The sequence below is a fragment of the Poecile atricapillus genome, chromosome 1 (genome assembly GCF_030490865.1).
Source record: "Poecile atricapillus isolate bPoeAtr1 chromosome 1, bPoeAtr1.hap1, whole genome shotgun sequence".
NCBI classification, from domain to species: Eukaryota; Metazoa; Chordata; class Aves; order Passeriformes; family Paridae; genus Poecile; species Poecile atricapillus.
Genome location: NC_081249.1, coordinates 41,134,501 through 41,162,333, shown reverse-complemented (window position 1 = coordinate 41,162,333; position 27,833 = coordinate 41,134,501). Strand labels below are relative to the sequence as shown.

The following is a 27,833-nucleotide window of genomic DNA, read 5'->3' as shown; positions in this document are numbered from 1 at the left end:
TCCAGAATTTGACAAATAATTCAATAGACAATTAAAAAAAAAAACTATAAATTAATCAAGATGAAGGAAAATGTTTATCAAATGTGGTTTACAGTAGGAGCTTGAAAGAAGGAAATAATCACATCTAGAGAAGCAGCCTTCACTCTTTCATTCCAGACCAGTTCCATTTCGGAAAGCACACACTGCCTAAAGGAGCTATACACTGGTCAATAGCTGGGTTTTCCAGTGTGCTGGTAGATGATTCAGTCCTCTGTACCATGTGCCATGCACACAGGGTAGACTCTCTCAGCTTTCTTTTGAAGCAGATCAGTGTGTTCTGTCAAAAGTAAGACAGTGCAGTTCTCAAGATAGTTTGCTTCAGGGTCTGCTCCCAAAAGGAAGTATGGACAAGATCACACCAATTGTGGTTCCCTCTGCTTTTGCAGACTTCTGTAACGTATTCCCAGCAAATTTTGCATCCTCAGACAACCCCACATGCCTTTAAACCACACGCCAGGGCATGCAAAACACCCACTCAGTTTCTTGCTATAAAACCACCATGCAAGTGGTCTTGCAACACAACTCTCACATTATTATTGTAAATGCACAGAACGAGACAAAAGGGTTAATGATTTTATCTCAGGAGCCCAGGACCCAGAGGATGCTCTGGCCATGAGCAGTACACAGTATGAAGACACAGAGTACAGTTTGCTGTAAAGAGGACACACATTTACATATAAACCCCTCTGGCCCAATGGACAAGCTCACTGTGCAGGACAGGTGGGTTTGACTTTGTGCATGCAAACTATGTGTATGCTAAGAGAAGAGGATAAGGACTGCAGGACAAACTGAATGTCCAGTCAAAAAGAAAGGCACATATGTATAGTCTCAAGACAGCTGAGATAAAGTAAAATATTCTGTATAACAAGATAGTTAACGAGACTGAAGTAGACTTGGAATCTGTACAAACAGTAAAAAATTAATTTTTTAGAGAAAGACCATATTGCACTTTGAAGAGGAATTTAAATTAATTTAAATTAAATTAAGTGGCCATGAATTAAAAATCCTAACATTCACTGTAAGCAACTCCCTAACTCACAAAAAAACCCCCAATTGCTGTAATTGATAGGTAAAATACACCACGTTCCCTTCTTCCCCAAAACAATACTTTAAAGTGGCATTGTAAAAATCTGAAAAATAAACACACACTTTAATTTCAGCTATTTCACTAAACTATAAAAACCACTTTATTGTAATAGGCATTTTTACTTGTTAGAATAATTTATTTTCCTATTTTCAAGAGTTCAGCAAGAACAACATGATTAAACTGCTCAACCTGAAATGTCTTTGGTTTATTTTTAAATAAGTCAAATCAGGGTTTAGATCCTGAATAAGTTGTCTTTAAGAGTCAAAGCAAAGCTAGCAATAGCATTTTAAGAAAAATTTCTGACCTCAGCATGACAAGTGTGATCCCCTAAGTGGATCCAGATAATCCACTAAGTCTTTTTTTATCTAGCCTCCACAATTCTGTGTATTATATGAATCATGTTATTTTCATGCAGTATGATCACTCCTTTTCAGATTTATCCTCCTACAACTTTTTATGAGAAAGATTAATAGCAACTGCAACAGAAAAATTACCTTGATGTCATATATAATCCTTTATCATTTCATCATCATCAAAATCTCAATGCTTTGTCCATCTTTCTTTTCTGCAGCAACTTATTTCACTTGTTCCTATTAAGGCTATTATATTCACCCTATTACTACTAATCTTTTCTTTGTAAATAGCCACACCTATTTTAATCCGAAATGGTGTGGTAAGCATTTGATTCTTTGTGGAAGTAGACATGTAATTAGGTTAATCTGCGCTATCTTTTCATGTGAGTTGATTGTTTCTTTACTATGGACATATTTCTTATAACAGCAATAAGCTTGCCAGATTGCTTGGAGGCAAATCAGAAGCAATTTACCAAGCATGTAGCTACTATGAGCTGAAATCTTGACATAAGAGCAAGCTGTGTATAGCCACTCCTACCTGCCAGTTATTACTCATGTTAGCTTTTTACTGACACATTAAATTTCAACCGCACCTTTCTTTCATAAACAAGCACTTTCATTCAACTCAGCTACATCTGTGACAAATAGCTGATCTTCAGCAAAGCATACAGGAATCTAAATGCAAAATGCAGTGCAGAAGTCTTTGACAGCAGCAACTGAATTACCTGTACGAAGTCCAAGAACGTCAACGGAAGCAAGTCATCCAAGTGGCCAATATCTTTGGAGAAACGATTTAAGATTCTTCCTATAGAAACAGGGGTGAGAAGAAAAACACAAGGGAAGTAAATATAATTCCTGCAAAGATCCATGTTTTACCATTTCAAAAACAATTAAAAGGAAACAGCTGGACTCAAAAAATAAAAAGACAATTTTGGAAACCCCCATGAAGGGACTCTTCTATGACCACTGCAATATATTTTGAAGAATTTCTTCTACAAATACCTTCTACCCAAATATAAAACCTTTACTTAAATGGGCTCTGAAGATAATATTTCAACAGAATTTAACAGGTGAAACACACATGCTTTATATGCTTAACATGTGCAGGTAAAGGTTTATAGTTCAGACAACTTAATGCAAGTTTCATCAAGCAACATCAGCCAGAATCTGCTCCTATCCTTGACTGAAACTCACTAGTGCATGCATGTCTCAGATAAATCATAGCTGATCTAACTGATCTTTTTTTAGCATTTCTGTTCTCACCCCTCAACATTATACATGGACTCAAATTGCAGGCATTTCTAAAATAAAATCTGAGATAGATTTGCATTCATGCAGCCCTACATTTATACTTATTCAAAACCTTGACAATACTGATCTTTATTAAAGCTAATAAAATGATTTTTAGTCTGCTGTCAGTGGAGCATTTACATTTCTCTATTTTCCCAGGTTCTACTTGAGTGAAAAAAATCAGTTATATCAAGACTTCGTCAATAATTAAAGTCACAGCACTGCCACCCATAAGTGGATTAGTATCTTTCTCTATTAATCAGTATCTCTACTCACCAGGAAAGAAAAGAAACCAGGGATGGGAATCTGGCCATTTCTAAGGTGTGTGATGCCCATACATGCATTCACATTGCTTTGTTATCTGCACATATCTTGATTCAATTATACTTTTAACTGGTACAAACACATTCACTGCACTGGCAACAAAAGACTTTTTTTATTTCTTTTCAAAGGAGCTCATTAAACTGAAAGCAAGTTTAAAGTTTCCACAGAGTGCGCTGGAGACGTAATTTAGAGATAAGAGACAGTGAAGTAACTTCTGTAGGAACCATCATGCTAGTTTTCTGCTCACAGCTCTTTTTCATTCTTTTTTTTTTTTTTTAAAGGGAATTTCTGTTCTACACCAAACAATACAGAAAACAACCTCTCCTTAGGTCTGGAACATGACTCTGAAGAGAGATACTGATGGCAAAGAGCTTGCTCTGCAATACTTCACTACCCAAAGCAGTTACTTCAGGCAGCCAAGAGAAGAATTCATCCTTTTTAGACTTTGCACACAGAGAGGAGAGGTATACAGCAACACAAGACTCAGAAAAATCTCTTTCATCTTTTTCTACTGGGATTAGCATGTGGGGACATTCCCTTTTACTTATATCAGGGTAAATACATCAGAAGGAAGTCCAAGGCAATTTTAAAAAAACCTTTCTTTTTCCCATGATTTTCTTACATGGAGACTGGTCACAGAAGAGTGATCCAAGCACATGCTGCATACATGCTGTCACTAAGGCTTCCTAATATTCTAAAATACCACATTCTAGGTTATTTTCACTGGCAAAAAGAAAATCATTCAAAGAGGTTAAATGTTTCCTGTTGATAGAGCCTTCCTTAACAGCACGTCCAGGGAGGGGAGATAAGGGAAAGTAGGTGGAATAACAGACTGGGCTCAGGGTATTAGAAATCTGTTCACAGATTTGTCACCTGTCTTCTTGATGCCTTAAGTTTTAGCTTTCATACTTTCCAGATTCTGTACTGCATTAGCATGTAAGTCTGAACGTCATATAGAGCATTAGCAAGTTCTCTTCACAGTTTAGTTAGACAACACAATCCTTCTCCAGCCCTAGAACCTAGGGCACCACTGCAGCTTCAGGACCCAAAAAGTATAAACAACAGTGAATTGAGGAGAGCAAATCGGGAGGAGGGGACTTCATAACCTGAAGCTGTAATTGGACAATTAACACCAGTATGCAAATGGACCAAAACTTACAAAAGTGTGAAAACTGGTGACCAGGTGTCCATCTTGGGTCCATCTTGGGCAGAGCCATGGCTGGGCTCTTGTACTGCCCAAAGTGTATCTTTTAAAGGCTTTTTAATAAATACCTACTTTAATCCTTCAACTCTGTCCAGCCTCTGTTCTAGGCAGGCTCTCAAGGCATCCTTCTGAGGAACTTTATTTTACAGAGCAAGGAGCACAGCAAGGAGAGGTGACAGTGCTAAGCCCCTCTATGAAAAGCTGTGAGACCCACCAATGACAAGCTGTACATAAGGGCAACGGATTAATCCCATAGCAAGCAAACCCCACCTTAACTCAGCCTAAGAATCACGCTTTGCCTTTTAACCCCAAGTAAGTTTTATTTGCAGTGGTTTCAGACTTACATAAGGAGCCGTTGCGCAAAGGCCATCCCACGTGACACTGCCAGGAGGCAGCAAGGTCACTGGGGCTGGCTACTTTTCCATGGCCACAGCAAGGTCAGCCCAATGCTGGCACCTCCAGCAACCCAGCAATGCCTGCACATCAGGAGTGACTGTGGTTCTCCTCCACTTCCAGTCAAGTTCTCTGAGCAACGTGGCCATGACAGAAAACTTAGCTCACCCAGGCCATCCCCAGCAATCGCTGGTTTCACTGTCTCTTCCACGTTACCACCAACAGTTCCAGTTCCCAGAGGTAATCACACCACTAATTAATTGCCAAAACTGTATTTTTTATTTTTTATTTTTTTGCAACTGCCTTATGAAATTGTTAAGTATAACAATATTTCTACAGCCTCTGTTTTGACAGTTCTGTGAGCTGCCACTAGGGAAGTGGAAATTAATCTGATGTTATCAATAAAACATGAAAACATCTTTTAATCTGCCTAATCCTCTTTAAAATGTAAATACAGTAATTCTATAAAATGACATTGACTAAAATTTGAGTGAGCAAAAGAAATGGCATATGAAAAAGACAAATCTTGAAAACTGGAACCCTCCACAGTCCACCTAATATAATTAAACAGTGGCAACGTGAATCAGTTGTTTCCCAAATAAACATTGAAGTGAATCTCTGATAGCAGAGCTTCGTTGATTTTGAATTTTCAAATTACTGAAAAATTAATCTATTCAGTGTTTGCACATAGAAATTCTGAAAAATGACACCTGAAGTCATTAAGACGAGGAAAATCTTTTGCTCATTGCTAAGAGGTCTGTATCTCCCTCCTGTACTATTTATCTGGTGACCATTAATGCTTTTCAACAGCTAAAGGCAAGCAACAAACCCGCAAGCCTTAGCCTTATTTTTGTCATTGCTGTTTTTCAATTCTATTACCTCAGAGACAGTAGAAGAGAAAATACAAGTCCGGAGATGTATTTCAGATCCTGTTCACACGGATGTAACTGAACTGGCATTTTATACAGCACACCCTACACAGAAGGAAGCTAGAGTAACCCACTAAAGCAAGTTCCTTCACCATGTAGCAGGGACAGCAATGCACCTCTGAGCAGGAGTGTTATGCTTTGGAAATATCCACAAGATGCCCAACAGCCATTACAGTATTGCATTCAAAGCAATTGCTTCATTTATAAGGATATCTACAAGTACAAGAGGTCTATTTCACAAGGTATGAAGAAACAACTGTTTCCACTTACTGGAAGCACAGTAAATCAGTGACTTACTTATGCCTTATTAAGCATGCAAGAGAAAACATTCCAGATTTAAAAGTTAAAGTACCTATTAGGAGTCAGGTCTCAAAATGCTTACAGTTATGACTACAGCTCCTACCAGAATTTGCAAACCTAACTTTTGAGAATGGTTCTTCTTTTGAGAACGGAAACTGTTGCACCTGCTATTCAAGAAGGGCAGGAGCTGAACCACTTACCCGCCCTCTCACCCTGAAAATTACAATTTCTCTTCCTAACCTTAAAATTCCTCTCTCCTAAACTTACAGACTATCAAGATTACCGTGCCACCATAGTTCATATTTCCAAAAACCCCAAACTCCTAGAGTAAGCATCTCTGAGATACATATACATGCCAAGTGTCCCATCTATAACAATAATTTTTAGATCAGTCCGGTATATCCAATTCACAAAAATTTTTAAGCTTTCTTAATACCTACATCCTTTACTTATCCCAGCGAGGGGCTACGAAAGCAAAAGGAAAATACTACACTTGAAACTTATAAGTCAAATTTCACCAAACCACTAATGAAAAAAAGTCTGTTAAGAAATCAAGGATTAAGTATGCCAGTGTTACAACAGCATCCAAACTGGTGAATAGTATCTGCTAATTCAATCACTCAGGCTTCCACGTGGTGTGTACTGTTAGTAGCAAGCTGCAAAAGGGGACGTGCTCTCTTCAGCAGTCTTATGTTTGTTTTTACATCAAATAACTTAATCAGAACACACACTGTTGTTAGATTTCTTCCGAAGTAATTAAATAACTATTCAATGCCAATTAATCACTGTTAAATAAGGGTCTGTCACCAAAGTGCAATGTACACATTTCAGACTATTTAATGGTCAAATACTTGGCAGTATCAAAGTTAAACAATGATTCATTAAACCTCCTCCCCTACACAATAGTTAGGCTAAACTTGAAATGAAAGAATCAAAACTCTTTTGTCGTCCGTGAAAAAGACATCAAACCTCAGTATGTGATATTCTTTTCTTCCTTGCTCTGTAAACTGCTTTAATTGCACAAATCGGAATGTGTTCAGGTGCTACAAACCCACTTTGCTTCTGCAGGTGCCTACTGATACTCTGGAATAGATGTTCAAACCTATCATACAAATAATGAAAACACTCGACTGTGCCACACCTTTTTAAAATGTTTATACATACTTTATCATGAAAGAAATACAATCCACACTGAATCAACACTCAAGATGTAAACACCAGAAAAGGATTTTATTTTTTTTTTTAAACAAGAAACTAGGATCCTCCACTGGAATAGCCAAATGCCATCCACAGTAATCAGTGTTGTGCAACCTAAATTCCAACAGCCATAAGAGCAAGAGTACATTATTTCTAAATGTATTTGGCACTTCTAGTATACTTTGTTGGCCAGGGCATTCACTGAAATACTTCTGTGTAACACAATAGAGTAGGCACATTGATTTTCTATACCTTGCAATGAGCTTACAAAACCTTTATACCCACTTGCTTCATCACACATTGCAGAAATACTTTGTCACTACTTCTCTACTTCATTGATTGGCCTCTTTGGAAAAGTAAAAGGGTTTAAGAAAAGGGCCTTCTACAGATAGTAGGGTTGTGCCACTTGTGTGTGTATGTTTGTGTACGGGTGCACACTCTTGGAATGTTCTTCCCCTCGGAGATCAGGCTAATCCTCAGCGCAGGCAGTTTTAATTGCATCACACTTTTTATTTCAATATGCAAATGTCATTAATAAATACTGCTTTGCATGGTAACCTAAACTCCTCCATAGCAATTGGCCTAAATATCCCTATCCATGTACTGCATTTACCAGGGGGAAAAAAAAAATAAATTTCAAACTCTCTTAAGCTGCTCTGAAACAGTGAAGCCAGAACACCCTCACTGCCCAGCCTCCATGGAGAAAAAGTCACATTCTCTTCCACTCCTTGCTGCAAACTTACAGAAACCTGTCTAAAGGCAACCTGTAGTGTTAAGAATAGATTCAAAAAGGTACTTAATCATTTATGTGTAACTAAAGATAAACAACCCAACTAGGATTGCACACTTGCTTGAAGGTATGTCATGCCAAGGAGATGCTCGCCTGGGCTAGGACAGACAACTTTTGGATGGATCCATGTCAGACAACCCCAAAGCACACACTGTGCAGCCACTGACTTAGCTAAGTAAGCAGAAGCCCCTCGTGTCCCCCACCCCCGTGGCACCATGGCTGGGTGCCACCACTGCCTGCAACAGCCACGGCACAGCGTGGGCTCCCTGACCCCAAAGAGAGGAATCGTGCACTCCAACAGTCCCAATTACAGCTTGGAACACCAAAGCCCTTTTAAACGGACACCTGGTAGCAAAATAATGCTCTCAAGTGTATGTGTGGCAATAAAGGCACACTCAAAAAGTAGGAATAGCTGTACATAACCAGGTACGTTTAAATGTTTAAATGCCCATCCAGTAAACTGCATTGAACACACTTCCCATTCTGTCCGTGGTACAAACTGGCAGCTCCACACATATCTTGCTGTTAAGCTGTGGCATTCAGCAACTGATAAGCCTTTACCCATGCTCAGTTCACACACATAAACACACACCCCCCAAAAAAGGAAAAAAAAAAAGAAAAAAGTACTGTAACTACAAGCAGCCTGCCATTTCATCAAAGCAATGACAAAGTGGATTGTCCATATCAAATGTTGGCAGGAAGCAGACATTACATCAACCTTGTAAAATACAACTATGAAATCAACAAAATAATTAAAGATGGATTACTGACTTTGAAAGGAATTGTAAGTTTGTGAAATATTTCTTCAGAAAGAAATCTGGAAATGCATCTCCTGCATAGCTGTCAATTACTGATCTACCCTGGCTTTTCTTCCATATTTCTACAAAGAAACGTCAAAAGGTCTGTTATCTTTTTTTAATATATGTTTAGCACCACATGTCCACACAAACTGCCATATACAGCATTGCTGTCTTCCCCACAGGCATCCTATAAATATAAATAAGAAATTCTACCCCATTTTTTTCTTTAGCAGTCTGAAACTGATAGGAATATTATCACTTTCTTAGACATTTGCAAATAGGCTCAGTGGTGCTGGGCCGAAATATGCTGAGATCATAATATCCATTTATCTAAACTGCCAGCATGTAATGAATTCAGGTGGGAAGCCTTCTATCCAAATTAATTCACTACTTGAAAAGGACTTTTTACACAAATGCTGTCAAACAAGAAAACAGTTAGGAAACGAGAAGAAAACGCGAACACTGTGTTTGATCTTATTTTTAAGTGTAGGATTTAAAGGAAGAAGAATAACTATGATAAAGATAAGAATGGAAAACAGACTTCTTTGGAAATGAATTTTTATTTTCATAGCTGATGGAGACATCTACATTACCTAGTATGAATACATTGATTCTAACTATACAGTTGTTTCTGGAGCTTTCTAGTCCATACACACCACTGATTGGAATTATCCTGCTGTGGCAAACCAAAATAGGTTGATGCTCTATACAGCTTTTTTTAATTCTCTGGTAATTTATGTGGTACAGCTGATTTGTCCTTTTTCCTGGGTGTACTCAGAAGAGCATCTGAATGATAACATCTGTTATCACCAGCCAAAGTCTCCTCAAATAAGATACAATGCAGAAATTTTATATAAGGTCTCCATTAAAAACAGAAGCACACAAAGGAAAAACCTCTTGATTGCATGTGGGAAGGGAGGGAAGTGTAACTTTCCTTCTTTCTGAAATTGTTTGCTTGGCAAATCTCAAAATACCTTCTGCATCCTAACTGCCTTTCTGATTGTGTCTCATAACCCGTTAACTGAGTTGGTTACAATTCCAGATGTACCAGCATTTACAAAACAGAATTTAACCTTGGTGCTGTATTATACTGGCTAATAAAGTGATCCCTTTTAAAAATGTATGCTAGAGCTGGGATAATATATTCATCAGTAATTTTCTAATTATTGGTCCCTGCAATCACACCCTGTAATTGATTATGAAAGGAATATTCCAAATCATTTAAAAGTACAAACTTCTAGCAATACATAAAAATTTTATGCTAGAACCTGAGTACAAAACTATATCTCTGCTTCATAATTAGAGTAACAATGGAAGCAGGCACCTGCAACCCCCCCAGTCCCTGGAGTACTATCAAACTTCTAATACATAATCCTGTGATGAAGATTGCCAGAATAAAGTTCTAATCATTCTAGAAGTTAAGCTCTGGATATCCTCTCTGCTTCATTTTAAACTCATCCAGTGAAGCTGTTCTAAATTATCCTCAGTTCAATGAAAAAATTCTATATTTAAACATACTGAAACAAAAAAACTCACAACCTAAAATGATGCCACCAAATCTAATGTACTGCCAAAATACAGCAGAATTTCTGCTGTATGCTTCAACATAAGCAACATGACTTTTCAGTCCCATTTTTAAGCGACACAGTCCAACTGAACAACAACAAACAAAAAAAAAGGCTTCTGTATAGAGGAGGGGGGTACAGGAGAGCTTCAACTGGCCTCCTTACCCTTCCAGAAGGGGGAAAAAAACTTGAAAATGGTAACCATTTGCAACTTCTTCTCAACCTGCCTTTAAAAAGATGTCAAGTTATACACTACTGACAAAATTCTCCATTGATTTACACCACCGTCTTTTTCTTTTTCATATATAAAGTTACCTACTTCAACTTCTCACTGCAATGCAAAGCATCTGTACAACAGACCCGAAACATTATCTACAAAATGTAGTCTTATACTGACTTTCTACTAGCAAGATTATTAATTTAGTTCTTCACTAAAATATTTAACCACAAAAGCACTCACTTCTGAAAGAGCACTTGTGTAGTCCAGTTCTTTCTACTACAAATCCAATGTAGGTTGAAATTATGTCCCAAGTGCTTTTTTGCTGGAGGAGAGACTTACAAAAAATTAAACAGAATACTACAAATCAGGAGGGACTGAAATAACTGAAGAGTATTTTGTTACTGGAATACTTACATGAGAGGAGAGAAACAGCTATTAGAGCTATTTTCATATTTGGGAGCAAAATATACATCAATGCAATAATTAAAATAAAAATGGAAAGACATGTCACCTTCCTGGTAAGGTTTTTGCAACAACAAAAAGGAATTTTCCTATGCTATTTATACTATCAAGACTTGATTCAGACTAGGCTTGAAATAATGCATTTCAGAAAATACTGGGGTGGTTCCCACATAGCTCTTGCAAATCTGCTCATATTTGTTGCTTTGCTTACCATTCTATCTCCTAAAGATAGTTCTCATAATAAGAATCTTAATTTCCAATGTTTCAATGTTTTTCTCTTCCTCCCTCCCGTTTTTTAAAATTGGTGCTCAAGGTAGAGGGGCTCAACCATCACTGCAGTCTAAAATGACAGTGAAGAAATAGGACATTACTGAATATAAAGCATTTGACTCCTGAAATCTTAGTTGAAACTGCTATCTGGTTGTCATTCCAAAAACAAATAATATGCCACATTTTACTAGTCTTACATATTCAGAACTCCATTCATCTTCTTCCTTTTTTTGGAACCATGAAAGACAATTCTATAGGGACTGTTTCTTCTGTTTAGAAGTCCATAGGGGCTGAATTCTATAGGGGCTGTCTTGGGACAGCCAAGACTTCTGGTTTCTACCTAGCCCACCCATGAGGATAAAGCCTCGGGACAGGCCAAACAGCAGAGGCACTTCACAGCTTCATGTGACTCTGTAAACCCTTCTCTTTTGCTTGGCATGTTCCTTCAGTTTGATCATTCATTTCAATTTTGCTTCAGCTTAATTTTCTTTCTCTCTTCTTCTGGAATATGTGACTGTTTGGAAAGGAGGGATTCTCTCTGAAGTTCATTCATTATATACCCATGTAATGATTCCTGAAATACATTTTCCCTTTTAACTACTCTTACTATAAAAAAGCCACTGGTAAAAAATTTATAAAAAAACCCCCATGTGTTTGGCTATCCAGAATGCGCAATGGATGACACTGGATAATTTTCAATGGATTTTTTCCTCCCTCACATGGAATATCATTACTACAGAACTCCAAAGATATTCTAGTATAGCTATCAGAAAGCTCACTTAGTCTGCTGTGCAAATAATCAAAGCATTCTCTTGGAAAATTTGCTCTGTGTTAAAGAAGACCCACACCACACCCTAATGCCCCACGAAAATAAATATTTTGCTTCAATTTGGGACTTTTATAAGCCACATGTTGGGGGAAAGTCACATAACATTTGGAAACAACTATATTCACAACTTACGTACCATTCACAAAATAAGATATTGGGAAACCTGTCATCCTTTTTATAAAGGCACAGCCAAGCCCAGGGGCCAGGACTTAGAAGAGAGGCAAAGGTGGGGCAGAGATCCACAGGAATGTGTTATTTTCAGCAGTCACAGAGAATACACTGAAGGTGGGCCGCCCACCTCTCCAGCAGGCATGTTATTTCTCTACTACAGGCACTTCTGCTGTAGGTCTCCTTCAGTCCCTGCTCATGAAGCTTTGGAAATCTCAGTAGAAAGTACAGCACCAGAAGAAGGCAAATGGGCGCGTGCCTGAAGGCTACAGCAATCAGCATGGGAGGGACTACAGCTGGAATGAAAGCCTTTGGGTTTTTTGAGGGGCCTCATTTAGGGCACGGAATGGATCCTTTCCAGTGGAGCCAGCTCCAGGGTGTTCAGAGGAATGACTTCACCTACTCTTCTGTTTTGTGACTGGCATTAAATTCCACTTGCAAATCTTGCCTCACAACCAACCAAAAATCTTTTTCTCAGAAAAGCTGAAGGCAACCACAACCCAAGAGTTTTATTCCAGAAGTGATGTCCAAGAGAATATACATATAGTCTGACAATGCATTTCCTTGGGCCATTGGCTTCTGGGGAAAAAAATATCACTATAAAGTAAACTTCTTTGCAGCCTAAACTATAATTAACAACACTTAAATGAAATCAAATGAGAAAAAAACCCCAAATGTGACCTCTTCTCTACTGTATATTTTATTCATTACATTAAAGACATTTTAATAATTACATTATTAAATGCTAAGCATCTTGAAATGCTGCGCTGCCTTTGACTCTACTGTACTCCTCTACTGGGCAACTATTAGAAAGCTTCATCTCAGAAACAAAAAAGAAAAATGTACTAGAAATAAGCAGCTACAAATGAGAAGTAGCTGCTGACCACACTAAAACATTAGTCGTGCATATATCAAAACCCAAGAACCTTTAATGTTTATGTATAAATACACCTTAAATAAATCCCCATAGATTTTTTTGACAGCTGAATGCTAGAGGTCAAATTAAAACCATATGTTTGCATATACGTTGTTTAAAATTGAAGAAAAAGTCCTATCATTTCCTCTTTTTCATGGCTTTCAAATAATAAGAAACTTACAATGATAAATATGTTAACAGCAACATTTCTTCACTTCTCTATGAGCACAGAAAAAAATTCACACACATCAAGGAGGAGAAAAATTATTTGACTGAACGAACTGTCATTCAAGCAGAAGTGAATATAATTTACCCTTTTGGTTTTGTTCAGTTCAAAGACAGACTTCACTGTGAAGCTCTGATTTACAGCTGTCCTGCAGTATAAACTCCTAAATAAATAAACAGGCTAAAACACAAGAGTGCTGCTCACAACAAGGGACTCATTGCCATTTGTTGTCTGCACGTCAGAAACACCCAGAAGAGGAATTACGTATCCGAGGCGGGAGGCAGAGCCTGGCTAGGACACAGGCTGCACCACCACATAGCCAGCAGTGTGCCCTGCCCTGAAGAGTTTGTGTCAGTCAAGAGAAACCAACACAACTGACTACAGAAGGAATAAGGAGCTAGGGGAAGATGGAGCAGTTAGCTGGAACAGAAAGTTGCAGGACAAGACGTGTTTTGAAGTGCAGGAACACAAAGGGGTCACAGAATTAATGAATTTCCCCACCCATACGTTTAACTGCTGTCAGTGTACTGCGGTTACAACACTACTGGTGAATCTCGAAAGATGATTTTAAGACAAAAAGATTGCCAGCTTGTGGATGAACTTCAGTGCACAGTGAGCAGGGAGCTACAAAGATGTAAGCATGAAAGATAAACAAGCAAAATGATGAGGGAGGGAGTTAAAAACACTGGAATGTGCCAAGTGCATTTACTGGGTGCAGAAATAGTAAAAGCTTTGCATGGGGAGAAGGCTAATGCACAAGCCAAGTCATACTCCTCTCTACAATTCCTGTTAGACTCCCTCACAGTATATTGGGGTTTCAAGATTAAGAAAAGCCCTTCCCTCCATCTGGCCCTGGGGAGCAGCTGCGAGACAGAATTGTCAAGAGGCAAACTGGCAGTCACAGCCACAGACTTCACCAAACCTGGGTGTTTGGATATTGAGAGAGCTTTTGTGGACATATTTACTTGAATTTTTGCCCTGCTTGCATGTGTCCTCTCCTTCACCCTGCATATCCATTCCCCATTTCCTCTTCTCTTTCTTCCTTCAGCACTGGTTCTTCCATTCTCCTTCACCATGGCATGGCACAAGCTCTAGGTACAAATGTCATCCCACACACAGCCAAGGCACAAAGCCCAACACAGCAAGACACAGTCCGGGAAGTGTGGAAGAGTTAGGGACAAAGCAACTGAGAACAGAAGGTGAACACAAGGTGATTGCAACACTTGAAACCAGAAAAGTGCCTGAACTGATGTTTTGGAAATGCAGGGTGACAAAAAGAGCCAGACAGGAGAATAGCACGTGAGCCATAAAGGCAACAGAAAGGGTGTTTTACATTGAAAAACATGGGAAATACCACAAGCAAGAGAACAGGTTCTGAAATAGTTCCCAAACTAGAACTGTGGAAGTAAAAAAGCCAGTGTCACCTGAAGGAAGATGGCAAAGTGCATCCAGTACATACTGGATAACCATAGGCACTGGACACATACAGCCTATTCACAAGGTTATACTCTGACAGACAAGGGAAGACTGATATCTATTGAAACAGATGTCTTTAGAAAACAATTCAGAGGATTTTAGTTACTTCTTACAGAAGCATATTTCACTCTGCTAACTACAGAACTCCAGGGGAAACAGATGGTTGTGTCTCATTAGTCTTTAGAGTACACTCTGATTAGTTTGCTTAATTTTGTTCACAAATGGTCTTAAGATTTCACAAGGCCAATTAAGATTTCAGGTAAAAGAATTATCAGTAAGTTTTCTTTCTTCCTTCAAAACTTGTCTGTCATTGGATTTTTAATAGTTCACTTACTTAAGCATTGATTTTGTTTTCCTGACACCCATTTTTACCACAATTTGGTTTTGTTGCTTTTTTAAACCAGCAGCTTTTCTGCTGAAAATACATCAGACACATTAGGATGAAACAAGTTCCAGGACTGTAACAAACAGGACAACTAGAGGAGTCATGTGACAACTATGGCAAAAATACCTATCACTCAATACATAAACCACTATTAAACCCCCTCATGGAACTGAAGCACAAGTTATATTTTGTAATATGCATTAAAATTTTTGCAAATAATCACAGATCATAATCTGACCCCAAACATTTTGGGAAAGGTTCTTTCAAAACAACAGCTTTGCCATTATTCTGCTTTGAAAAAGACACCAAATTTCTGATAAGGCATGAATAAAATGGAGAAATACACATATAATAATGAAAGAAAATTACAGAAAAATACCTCGTGTTTTTGTTTCCCTCTTCCCAAAACAGCATGAGCACAGAACTTCATTCTGTATCAATTTGCAGATACATCATTAAAACACATGAAACAAAACTATACCTCCAAGCAAAAGAACCACAAAAGGCAAAACTGTATTAATAAACCAACCACTATTAAAATTAGAGTATTAATTAGTAACAATTTAGCATAGTAGTTTATTTAATTAGAATATTTGGAGAACTAATGTTGGCTCTGATAGTTTTCAAAATGCAGCTTAACTTTAGAATGCATATGGAAAGCATTCAATAAACTTCTCAGCACAGCTGAATGGTATTTACAACACCTCTTAATTTTCTGAATGTCTATTTTGTCCTTGCCTGACTCTAGAGAAGTCCTCCTCAAATAGCAGTTCACGTCCCTAATATGAACATTCAATTCTTAAAAGTTCTTAGTGGTCAACTATGCAGTGGTCATGCCTCCAGGAAGGGGTCACAAACAAGTTTAAGTCTTTGGATCACTCTAAAACCTTCTAAGACCTCCTGGACAATTGGGGGTTTGGTTCTTTGTTCCTTTTGGTTTTCTGAGAATGGAAACTGAAAATGCCTTTTGACATCAAGGTTTCATAACCTTTCATAATTTAATGTTTTTCTGGAAAACTGTCACATTACAGATAGACAAAATGCTGGGCTTATGAAACAAAAGTCTCTAGCACAGCATACAGTCTATTCTACCTTCCAGAAAGTTCATACTTCTACAGGTACCACGCTCATACCTGCAGAATTTTATCCACAATAGACCACTTGGCATGATTAGGACCTAAATTAAGTCAAGACATCACAAGTTACCTGAACTAGAAATCCAAATAAATTCGAAAAAAAAATAATCTGAAGTGTGTTGTAAAACTGTATTTCTCGAGTGTTAACATGAGTTACATTCTTTCCTCCTCAGTGCATTCAATCACCCAAAGGACCATTATGTACAGAAAAGAGATCCTAGAAGAACTGAAAAGTTCTGACATCAGACCATTTAAACTAGCTGTGAATCCCCTTGAGGAGGTATGAATCATCTCTGAGGTTTAAATTAGATTATCAACCAAGTGAAGCAGCACGGTAAATCTACAATAAAAGATGAATGCCTACAGGAAAATAATTTTTGCCCCTAGTGGCAGATGCTTGAACTTTAAAGGATCTGAGACTAAGCTCTTTGTCTAAGCCTTCCTAACAGAAAACAACTGAAATAATGTTTTTGGTTGGTCTAACTTTGCTCCACAGGCCACATGAAAACAGTATCTAACCCCTGTAAATGAAAGTATATTGTCACTTCTAAACCAATTGAGGATCAAACAATTTACAGAAACCAAGACTTATTTTGCTGACAATTAAGCTCTATCACCAAGACTCAAGATTCAATGAAATTTGACAATTGTGAAGAAAAAGGCTTTTGTCTGACTAAGTCTGAAGCATTTGGAAGAATCAACAGAAAATCAGAAAACCGAATTAGATTGAAAAGCCTTTGAGGATAAAATACACTAATTAAAGTAACTGCCTTCCTTGCTCTGTTTCCTCTCTGAATTGCTTTGGTATCACAGCAGAAAGGCATACAGCAAGAGGAAAAATTGGTCTGAGGAGCAAATTCACACTTCCTCTTACACCAACAGCATTCTCTGTCCATCCTGCTGGTCGAGTTCCATTATGAGAACCATCACCCCTTTAAGGATGAAAGTATAAATCTCTGCACCAAATCTGAGAGGCATGAAAGGTCTTTAAAGCCTTCTTCTTCCATACTGAACCTCTTTTTTCATCACATTTACTTCTTAGTAATTCAGATACAGCCCAAAGCTACCAGAGTGCTGCAGGTCACTAGCTTGAAGAATGTTTTTCCATCTCCTCCTCAGGGGGGGTCAAAGAATGAATGTATCCTGTATCCTGAAAGAATGAATGTATCCAAGACCCATACAAATAAAGCAACTTGGAATGGGGCCTGGGTTGGAAGGGACCTTAAAGACTACCTAGTTCCAACCCTCCTTCAGTGGGCAGGGGCACCTTCCACGAGACCAGCTTGCTCAGAGCCCCATCCAACATGGCTTGAACACTTCCAAGGATAACGCATCGACAGGCTTGTCTGGACAGCAAACCTCACAGCAAAGAAGTTTTTCTTAATATCTAATATAAATGTACTATCTTTCAGTTGTACTAACTTGTCCTCTTTCTGCCCATTTAAATTGAACAATACATAAGATTTCCATTCTAAACATTTCCATGCCCATTTTAAAATTAGTAACAAGTACTCAACAAGCATTTTGGCATCTTGTATCTCCTAAGAAGTACAAATAACAGAGGCAGAGAAGGAAGGTATTAACAAATTAAGCAGTGCTCACAGCACTCCATTTTAAGCTAAAAACATCTCAGATCATTTCAGAAACCTGGGATTTTGCATTCCACTACACGTGTTTCTCTATTAAAAGTACGAAACAATATTGCTTTCGTAGGTGGCTAAGATAGGACAAAATTAATTAAATCCTATTTTTCCACAGGAATGTTTCTATTTTTTCAAGCAAACAAACACTTCTGGAAAGCGTCAGATTGGACATTTCCACTCTTGAACACTCAGCAGGTGAACAAAACCATCTGTATAAGCCCTCATAATCTTAGAGAAACACTTATTTCTGAACAATCACTTCTAAACACTGTCCTTAAGCCTTTGGTAGTAGCTGAGCAACATTGGTTATTAAACTGAGGTGCAGCAGAGTTTATTTTTTCTTATCTGAATTAAAAAAAGTATGTTGAGATTGTTTTTTCCATTTTTTCTCTTGGGGATTTTTGGGCATTTAAATATAAGCAGCATTCAGTGAATGCCTTTGAATTCAATATTAAATCATACTTGTAGCTTAATTATGAAAAAAGATCATTGTCACTATGTATTTGGAATATTAAAATTTGTCAGCTTTATAAAAACCTCAAGGCACTTTTTTCTCTCAAATTTGGCCTTATTTTGAAAGCATTCCTTAGATAAGATTTCTTAATATTAGAGTAAGTCTAGCGTAACTAGTTTTCTGTTGAAAATACTGATAAAAAAAATTCTCTCTATATTGTTAGTTTAATAGAAAAAAAAAAGATGACACTTCTAAAGCTAAAAACCATCTGTATTTCACAGTTCTGAAGCTTTAAATTTGCAGAGGTTTCTGCAGGTATCTTTTGTCTCAAAGGAGCACCAAAATATTATTTTTTTTCTCCAACGGTAATGGAACATTAGCTGTCTAAAGGTAAGAACTATCAACTCTTCCTTAAACCATTTCAACATTTCTTTAGTCAGGAAATACCAGAAATATTCTAGAAAGCTAACTGTAATTGTTTACTTTTGGCTGGTTGTTGAGACAGGAGAGAGGAGGACTGTTCTTCTAAAAGAAGACTAGAGAATTAATGACGGGAGAAAGGTATTATACCCAAGTATTACTCCAAGTATAATAACAAGCTCAAGGAAAGCATAGGGGGCTTTACATATACATACATATATATTTAAAATAAATATTAAAAATATGGTTCATTTTTTTCTCTTCTTCTAAGTGGTACTTTCCAAATCTTAGACACCCATCCTTAAGCACAGGGGCTTAACTCTCTAAGTGAAGACAGACACTACCTCTTCTCTAAAGATCACCATGACAAGATTCTAAACAAAAAAATTAGTGCTCTAGAAGAAGAGAGGAACAAGACAGTGTAAAATTTACAGTTTTTAGGTATTCACATTGAAAAGGAGAGAGCAGGGAAAAACCCAACACTGAGCAAATGCCCCTGGCATCTAATCACTTATTGTCCTCCTGGCATGTCCTAGAAAAGATGGGGCAGGGACAGTATTCCTGTATGAGAAATTAATTATGACATCTTAAAAACAGATGTAGGAATTTTGCCTAAAATGTAGACTAAACTACTTGTTTTGGGTTGTGAACATTCAAACCCATGAACATGAAATTACACTGAGAAATGAATACACGTGGGGACAAAGAAACATGTATTCCCAGTGAAGGAAAGCTTACCACAAAGCAGAGTGGTTTTTCTTGCCTACACACGAATTAGCAATATTCTGCATTGCATCATTTACATATTAAACAGACAGTAACTTCATTGAGAAAAAAGAGGTTTACCACACACACACAGAAATCTCATCACATCTGATAAAAAGAGAACTGAGGAAGAGCTAGACCATCTCTCTTCCATCTATTATTCCTTATAATTGCTAGCAAGAATGTCCAAGTTCCAAACCTTCACCTTCTCAGATTTCCAAGCACCTTCAGATTATTCTGCATTCTCTGCCCCAACACTAACTCAAGCTAGTGAAGACTTATGCTTGAAAGAGGGCAGAAAAAGTAGCATTCCTGGACTCAGAAAGCAGAGGATGAATTCAGTACACAAAAATTAAATAAAATGTGGATAAAAACTGACCAGAACCATGTCAGTGGACAGAAAAAACATGACCTTATGAAAAGCTGAACTCTTAAACTTCCTGTGAATTTTCAAATGTCATAAATGCTGGACAATGATAAAAGCTCAAGTTTGAGAAATATCAGTGATCTTTATGCTCTTTTTTTAACTGGTAAATGAGGAAGGATGAGGGGATCCTACAAATAGAAGACAAACATGTCAAAAGTCATTTGTAAGTCTTTTAAAACAGTGCAAAGATGAACACAAAACCAAAACTACCTCCTGAGCACAAAAGGCACTCTGTTCTGAACCAAACAGCTGAGAATGAAGACTCTGCCACCTTTCTGCCATACAGCAGCTTGCTTTGCCTGCTGGCTCTGTGAATACAACTTCCTACCCAGCATTAGGTGAGTAACAGCTAAGGCAGCTCCAGCCTATCCAGACTTTTCAGAAACCTCCGCACTCTGCAACCTCCCTTTGGGACCATCATAACTAAATATTCTGCTCAAGCCAAAATCAAAAGCTGTGGAAATTAAGTATGCAAGTAAGAATCAGGAAAATGTTCAGCAAGTGCCCAAATTTAAATGAACATTAAAACAAACCCCAAACAAAAATGAACATGCAGTTTTCAGTTTCAAGCTACTTGCTTCAAGGTCAGTATAGCCACAAGCAATAATTAATGTCCATTACATACTACCATCCTAATTACAGGACTATTGTCCAGTAACTAATAAAACAAACAAAAATGTTCTTCATATGCCTGTTGATATTTTAGAACACTTTGAAAAGCTCTCTTAAGGCTGGTAGATATCAACATACACAGCACAGCTTATAATAATGTTACCCTCTCCAAATGTAACATTATCTTCCATAAAATTACATCAAAAATCAAAACCTGAAGGAGGTTCTGCATAGGTATTCACCTGAAAAAAGCCCCAAAGTACCTAATGATTTTGATGAAGGAAAAAAAATTATCTTGGGAAGACAGGGTGGAAGGCAGCAAGCAATGCTGTATTGTACCATTTGTAAATAACTTAAAGTTTGTATTTTTTAAACTGAACAACACACTAAAGTCAAGTTCAATTCAATACCTCTGCTTCTGCTGTTATTTCTATTCTTCAGGGTTTAGTCTGGATTGCCAAAACAGGCAGATTCACATACAACAGCCATTCTTTTCTTCACTAAAATTTTAATTTTGGATCGAGAAGTGCCTTTTGTTTCCAAACACTCTACAAGATCACCACAGGCACAAACTAATCTTCACTTGTTGCATAATCTACAAGATGCTGGCAATCTGGAAAAAAAAAAAAAAAAAAAAAAAAAAGAAAAGAAAAAAAGAAACCTCAACTAATTAATTCACCCAGATGCTGCAGTGCAGATTACCTAGGATCATCTGGGAAAAGGAATTCTGTGCAGTATAAAGCAGAACAGTGTTAATGAAATGAGTTTGCACTGTGACAGTGTTTGCTTCATTTTAATTTCCAGCTACTCAGATTAAACAAAAAAAACCAAAACAAAAACCCCAAACACCCCATGAAGGTGGGCTGGTTTTTCTGCAAACACCACAGCAGTCTAACTGTGTCTGTGTGTCCGTAAAGGACAGCAGTGGAAGGTTATGGCACAGCCAAAAGCCCAGGACAGCCAAGAGTCTGATGTCACCCAGGGTAGGGGAGCCACATCTTCAAGGCTCACATTCAACCAGAGGGAGAGAAGAGCTGGACTGCTTTTCCCATGCTCCATACATGTGGTCTCACCACCTGGCTGTTCATCATCCCTGCCCAGCTCTTCCCCAAAGTAATTTATTTTTGGAAATGCATATGCCTTGTTCCAAGGTTGAACGAAGTGAGTTTTGATAAGTGTTTCCTCATTTCTCAGAAATGTTGATTTCCCATCCAAAACAGGCATCCATGAACAGCAAAAGCACATTCTATCCACGTGGCATCTCCAGTCCCCAGTATCCCCAGCAGTTGTAGCAGCATTCCACGTTTTATAAACAGGTTAAAAATAGCAAAAAAAAAGGTATGTATTTTAAATAGTTATTATCAAAACAAACAAACAAAAAAATCCTCTATTTTGGATTATCTCTAAAAGCTTATTTGTAGCTGCATCACCTCAGTTGGACCCTCTTTTTAAGCCCCTTACAGTTTTCCATCAACATTACAGCAGACTCTCCCTTGGTTTTCAAGTGCCTCCAAACCAACATTCAGTTCCTCACTGCCACAAATCTCCCCAAAACAGCATGCCATCCATGCAAGACTAAAACAAAATTTCATTTTTATTTTCCAGCTACACTTGCAGGAATGGGAGGTCTCTAAACAGCTTCTGTGCAGTCCTCTAAAGCCAGTATTTTTAATTAGACTTCCCTGTCTTGCTCGACATCCCATGCCTCCTTTTTGCTCGGCTGAGGTGGGGCGAGAGCAGCTCTCTCTGTAGCTGCTTCAGTAAATGAAAACACTAGACTCTGCAGTATCTGGGCAGGTCAGCATATGGTCAGAAATGAGTTTCACAGCAGGCTGTTTTCCCCACCAGGGGATCTTAATGTGAAGAAGATAGAAAATCCCTACGAAGGGACGTGGAATCTTGTGCTGGGGAAGCAGGAGGCTGCACTTGGAAGGGGCTGTCAGTACAAGCTTCACGCTATTTCCCTATCAAATAATGTCTCATCCCCTCCTACAAACAGCTTTCCCATAAAGCTTTTAATTTCATCTCCCATATTAGGCATAAATGGGGTGAGCTCAGACTCGGTGAACTGAAAATGTAATGGACTTGTCTCATCGGTTTATGGCCAAGTTTCATTCAATTACTATTGCTGAAAAGAACAGGATAGAGTTGACTAGAGTTACGCTAACAGATAATAAATGTAAACATAACTCCAGAGTGCCATTTACTGACTTTAAAGACTACTCCTATAGCAATCAACTTTGTAAGGCTCTTGACAGAATCGTAATGGTGATAAAACACATGGAAGCATAAGACTATTTAAACTCTTAACAAAGCCATGATAATACTAACAGTAAATGAGCAACTCCCATAAAATATCATTTAATAATCACACCCTGATAAGATTTAAAGTACATATCGCCATTGTTATATGAAAAAAACATTAAAGGGTTTTTTTCTTTAACACATGTAGCAACCTAACAGGTTTTAATTACCACACCTACTTCAGTGACGAGCTGTTCCACTCAAACACCCAAACATAATATTTACAACGTTGTGTGGTTGTTAAGGATCTTGATGATTGATGGAACCCATTGTGTTGCCATCTTAATAACAACAAATGCAAGTGATTACCAACACAGAAGAGAGAATCTGTGTTTTTATTTTACAACAAAAGGCTGTCCTATAGGGACTTCTTTTCAACGTAAACTAACAAACCTGTGCACATGTGAATGCGCTTTAGAGCCTGGCACAGAGTCGAAAACAAAGCCTCTGTTGCTTTAAGGACAATGTATTTTTTTGTATTAGCTTAAGAGAACATGAAAGCTGTCAAAAGAGCTAGTACAGTTTTTCGCAACCCTGCAGAATTCATCTTGACCACAAGGATATACTTGAAAACTGCATCAGAAAGATAGGACAGATCTTGTTTCCAAAAAAAAAAACAAAAGAAAAAGAAAAAAGAAAAAAAAAGCAATTGAGTCATTGAGTCAAATAGGAATACAATACATTTCCTGGCATTGCTACTGAATATTTATATCACTGACGAATGAGACTACAAACAAAGTATCTTAACATGAAGCTTTGCCTGGTTAACTGCGTGATATGCCAAAACACCACCTACTGTAAATCACACAGTTTAAGACCAGTATTTCTTGTTTAAACACGCTACTTGTTCAGCAGAATCACTTGTGTGAACAAGCATACATTAATGTACACTAACTAGAGCAGTTTCACTATCCATCTGATAAAGTATAATTTAACAACCTCATTATCAGCATTGTAATTTTCAGACTGCTGAAATACCATATTCGTTGCAAATATTATATGGTTGAAACACTTTAACAACATTGCCAATTTGACACTTCTGTCAGATAAAATGCAGATAGTCACTTGTGCATTGATGAACATGCTTTTAATCCTATAAAGAAACTTTCTCTGTCAAATTATAAGCGTTTCAGCACTCAATTTATGAATACCATAATTAAAATCCTTATGCCTTAAAGAAAAACAAACTCTTCATTATAACAACAGCTTTCTTTCACATTTTAATCTTTTATATTTGGAGTTTGCTTTCATGTGCTGCTATTAGCTATCAGTTCAGCATGTCATTTCTGGCTGCCAAAACCAAAAAAGAGTATTTCTCTCTTGGTCAAATCTCAAAGTCTAGGTAAGCACCTAAAGGGATCAATGTTTATTTAATGCTTCCACAAAGTATTTGTGGGGGGAAAAAAAAATCAGCTAATTTAACAGGTTGAGGATCGTCATCATACAGTTCAGTGCTTCCCATTTCTAAGAAGGCCAGAAATGCTGTAAAGTCTGCCAAAATATTTCTTTTCCTCCTATAAGTGTCAGAACCAAGAATTTGGGGAGATACAACTCAGGGGAAAAAAAAAAAAAAAGCTGTGCTTGTGTAGTGATTCTGGTTTAATTTAAATTTCACACAGATTCTCTAGAAAGGGAAGCGATTTCTATTTTATCTGAAGAAATGAATGCATATCATCCATTCCTTCTTATAGCACCCATCAGCAGAGCAGCAGGAGGTTTCAGCTTCCTAAACCCAATGAAATTCAAAATTACACAGAATTTGCACTAAAACTACCACAACTGAAAATGATGCAGTTACACATTAGCATCACTTTTCTAATCTCTGTCCCTAAATCCCAGAAAAGAATAATTCATTTACAAGCTATGCAAGTAATCTTGAATCAAATCCTGAAGTTTGTCAAAAGTAGGATCCTCTGAACTATTCAATAGGAAACTAATTTCAGAAGAGGCAAGTCCCAAATCAAGTCTTCGCTGCTGAAGTCCAGGCCCCTTCCACCTAGCTTTATAACAAATTTGTTTTGAAGTGTTATAAACATCTTGAAAAAGAAATTAAAAGGAAAAATGGCTGAGGAAGGTCTCCCTGGTGGGACTCTTCTGACTCTAGAGGGTTATCTGACTTTTTGGCCACTATTTCCAAAATGAAAAAAGGTCCTGAACTCAGCACTACATGAAGCTGAAAAGCTTATTGTGCAAAAGATCAGGAGAAAATACTACTCTTGTAGATAATGAAGACAACTGAATGGAACCACATTACTACTGCTCAGCAGAGAGGCTGAAAATTCACTCCTCAAATATCATCTCTAAAAACATAACAGATGAATTCTGTTATCCTTCTAAGAGGCCGCTGTAATGCTCAACTGGGATAAAACAGATCATGCTGCCCTCTTGTGCTAGACATGCACAGAAACCAACCCCTTTTTATTCCTGCAAGTGACATGTGAAGAGCAATACATAAAGCATTCACTAGGAAATAGGAATCGTCCACATCTTCCTACTTTACAGATACTTTGACATTCATGTCATGAATCCCTTACTGGGATATGGGTAGAAGAGCAAAGGAAGTTTCCGGAGAGCCAAATTCTACACTCAAAAAAATAAGTTTTGTAAACAAATGCAGACAACTCAAACCCAAAATACTAACACTTCAACTGCTCATCAAGCATTCACAACAGCGGTGTAAGTGATGCAGTAGAGATATCTGCTGATAAATTTGTATTTCAGTCATAAATAAATGGCAAATTTTTCTGAATGCTGGGTAAGACAACACACTTTGGTCACTTAGGATTATCAGCTCAGTACGGTTAGGCTAAATACTTAAGAAGGAAAAAGAAAGAGAGACAGTCAATTATTAATAAGGTTCTTCCAATGTGAAATATGCAGTAATGTTTAACTATTTTTAGACCTATGCCAAATTACAGAAAAGTGAAATCTGTGTATATACAAACATTTTTGTCTGGGAAGGGAGACAGGAGAGCGGTCCTTTTATTCCTTTCCTCTCTCTGCTGTGCAATCCAGCTTCCAAAAATACATTGACAGTCTTCTATCATCTGGGTAAAATGGTAGTTACTATTCCCTTTACAACCTTTCCCTCCCTATATATTGCTAGTGCAATCTGTAAAGAGAAATCTTGGGCTCATGCCTAAACTGATTCACAAAGTGTAATTTTTTTAGAAATAAGTCATCTCATTTATTCACCAAGACTGATTGGATCTACACTGTTGGGAGCTGACAGACATGTCATGATTCACCACGCATTTCCATTTCCTAATGTCGACTCTCTGATGCTCCTCGTTACTCTGCTTCCCCAGTAAAAACTTCCAAGAGCTTGGGATGTCTATTTATTTAAGTTTCCTTCCTCAACTCTGGAACACAGATCACCATGTGTTCAAAATACTAGCCGTGGCATTTTTTAATTACTGATTATTTTCTGATAAATAAAACAGCAAAATTCAGTTCAGGAACTGCTTCTGCTGAAGAGACCTCACATTAATACTGAGAACATGCTGGATGCTTAAATGACAGATCTGACATTGCAATATTAGCTTTGCTAATACAGGATATGATAACTAATAGTTTGGCTTAGCTATTACAATCACAACCCTAGAAAAAGGCACATTTAATAATCTCAATTTCTTTTTAGTATGTCTTTCATAGGCGTATCGAAAAAACAATTGGGGAAAAAAAAAATACATCCCACCTCAATACAAGAAATAGCATGTGAAGTTCTAAAAGATAAATAAATAGTAAAAAACCCACGTAAATCAGACAATGAAATACAGATATTACAAACAGATTTCAGAACTGCTAAATGCTGCAATTCTGAACAAGAACATTGTCTCATGTGTCATCTTTTCTCTTCTCATTTTTTCCTTTTTCAAATAATGCAGAGATCAGAACAGCAGTACTTTTGCATGCCACCTTGACCAAAAGAAAGGTGAAGGTAAGGAAATATATGCATCCTGAAGTTAATCTTCTATTATAAAGTATCTGTTGATTAACAGAAATACACATATAAATCACAACAGTGTGTGAATACCAGCGACAGGCAGGTTTTATGAATGCCAGTTTTACAATGCACTGCTAATTAGAGCTTCACAGTGTTACAAAGCAAACTGGTGTTACTCTGCATTGCTGCTGATGTTTTTTCTCTAGTTCTTAAATTTGTTATTATGAGTCAGATTTAGGGGCATTTTTACAAGATCATTACGTATTCTCTCAAAAATAAAACTACTGCACTTGCTGCGCACACATACACAAGAGAGACTAGAGGAAAATCCCCAACACATCAGCACTAGGATTTCTCCTCCTGTATGTGCTCTCACAAGCTGACCACTAACCCATTTCCTGGACTTCCCTTCTAATCCTTTGCAGTGTCCTTAGATTTACATTTCCACACACTCACATTACAAGCAGGCCATGTAACACAGATCTAAACTTCTGCAGTTATAGGGGTATTTGTTAAGATTAAATTGTACACATTTCATTCATCATATCATGGACATGAACCTTTTCTCCACATGAGTATCTATTTCCTGAAAATATTACTACTTTCACTGAAGAAATAAAGCCATCCCTATATATTCTTTAATGAAATGCCTTCTGGTGCTATGAGAACAAGCCCATGTCCATTTTTTCCCCAAGGGAGTGAAGGCCATCGGGTTTCTGTTCCTCATGTAAAAGAGAAACCTTTGGCTAGTCAGTCAGTACCATCCACTTCCCCCTCTTTTCACTCTGCTCCAGCTTCTCTCTCCCTTCTTTTGAAGAACACAAGGATCTGGATCACAATTTTACAAAATGCACTCATACACATTCAGCATATGGGAGACAGACACCCTGTGAAACTGCATCA

The 27,833-nt window shown here is 37.6% G+C and overlaps 1 protein-coding gene across 2 annotated transcripts in view; it reads right to left on the bottom strand.

Moving 5' to 3' along the window:
* The window catches only part of ABCC4 (ATP binding cassette subfamily C member 4), a 143,168-nt gene that overhangs the window by 62,887 nt on the left and 52,448 nt on the right, over positions 1 to 27,833 (bottom strand). For both annotated transcript variants that reach the window (XM_058839076.1, XM_058839083.1), the window contains exon 20: positions 2,205 to 2,284. In XM_058839076.1, coding sequence (XP_058695059.1) covers positions 2,205 to 2,284 — 80 coding nt within the window. The remainder of the gene's footprint in view (positions 1 to 2,204; positions 2,285 to 27,833) is intronic.